This window comes from Chelmon rostratus, chromosome 14 (genome assembly GCF_017976325.1).
Source record: "Chelmon rostratus isolate fCheRos1 chromosome 14, fCheRos1.pri, whole genome shotgun sequence".
In the NCBI taxonomy this organism is placed as follows: Eukaryota; Metazoa; Chordata; class Actinopteri; order Chaetodontiformes; family Chaetodontidae; genus Chelmon; species Chelmon rostratus.
This window is the reverse complement of record NC_055671.1, coordinates 20,026,134-20,027,805: the sequence shown is the minus strand read 5'-3', so window position 1 is coordinate 20,027,805 and position 1,672 is coordinate 20,026,134. Positions and strand designations below refer to the sequence as shown.

Here is a 1,672-nt window from a genome sequence, read left to right as displayed (position 1 = left end):
TAAAACAGTCAAACGTAAAACACTCACAAAACGGTGAGAACAAATAGAACTGAGAGTACATTTTTCACACTTACCCCAAGTTGCAAAGATACTGTTGCATCATGGATATGGTGACATGCATTAGGGCATTGGAGAGGTGGTGATAGAGAGATTACATCACCCATGAGTAATTTGTTAACAGTGCTTTGATGACAGAGCTCATAAACAATATGAGATGGTAGTCAAACCCTGCAGTCCACCTCTGCTCTCACAGAAACAAGCCAGGACTCTGTCCTGATAACAGTATGTGGCAGATTTGAGGTTTTCCATGTGAACTCAGTGACGTGCTCTGCTCTGAGTATGAAATGTCTTCACTGTTGTAGGAATACAAACTGTCCAAGATTTCTTTAGCTTTTGCTGTCTGATTACATCAAGAGTTTTAAATTTTTATATCTCTTCAGTGCTTGTCTAAGATGTCTCAGTTCAACATCACTTTTGGACTGGGGATAGTGGAAACAGTGATGTTTTCCACTATGTCCACATTACCATGCTGTGTGTTTCTCTTCATTAATGGGACCATGTTATTCACCTTGAGGAGTAAGTCTGTGTTTCGTGAGACCTCCCGTTATGTTCTTCTGTATAACCTCCTGTTTGCAGACACTGTACTGCTGGTACAGGGTCAGTTACTGTACATAATTGCTGCTTGTAGAGTAATGCTGACATATCCTGTATGTGGTGTTCTCACCATGCTTTCCAGTCTCACAACTGTGATCTCTCCTCTCACACTGGTGGTGATGTCTCTGGAGAGATATGTGGCTGTGTGCTACCCACTAAGACACGCTACCATCATCACTATCAGAAACACAGGCCTGGCTATCGTTGTGGTTTGGGCCTTCAGTTCACTAAATGTCCTCATTCGAGTTCTTTTACTGCTAGATTTTCCATTTGAGGACCTGCAGAGCCTGCAGATGAAAGAGTTTTGCTCCACAGAAAATATGCTGCTTGGCACAATGTCTGACGATTATAACAAAGTCTTCACTTATTTTCTGTTCATATTGGCTTGTGTGGCAATCATTTCCTCATATATTGGTGTGGTGGTAGCAGCCAGGTCAGCCTCCACAGACAAAGCTTCGGTCCGTAAGGCTCGTAACACACTGCTGCTGCATCTGGTGCAGCTGGGCCTCAGTCTGTCCTCAGCTATTTACAACCCATTGCTGATAGTTATTTCAAAGGTCTTGCACAAGATAGTACTGGTGCGCATTCAGATTGTTGTGTATGTGTGTGTTGTCATCTTTCCCAGATGTCTTAGTGCTTTCATCTATGGTATCAGAGACCAGACCATCAGACCCATCTTCATATGCCATCTCTGCTGTCAGCTGAAACTGTCAGTTATTGCAGCCAAGGCTGTGGTCTCAGTGCAGGATTTATGGAAGGCATCTTAAAAAATGTCAAGTCTGTCTTAAAACAATAAAAGTCCATATGTACAATGAAACAGTTTTTGGTCATTGGAATTGTTTCTCCTGTCCATAGTGGCTCTGAAGATCTCCCTTCATAATGCTCTTCCAATGTTAAAGACAGTGGACAAAACCTACAGTTTTCATTTTGTACATGCAATGAAATGCCTTCTGCTTAATGCGGTTAACTCAGACAGCTCATATGAGTGTTGATTGAAGTTGAGAATTAATTTTTGTAC

General features: G+C 42.0%; 1 protein-coding gene across 1 annotated transcript; it reads left to right on the top strand.

The window, feature by feature from the left end:
• The first annotated feature begins 452 nt into the window (after window positions 1-452).
• LOC121617616 (odorant receptor 131-2-like) lies at window positions 453-1,421 on the top strand. Its single transcript, XM_041952816.1, has one exon. The coding sequence runs from the start codon at window positions 453-455 to the stop codon at window positions 1,419-1,421; it is 969 nt and encodes a 322-aa protein (XP_041808750.1).
• Window positions 1,422-1,672: the final 251 nt, after the last annotated feature.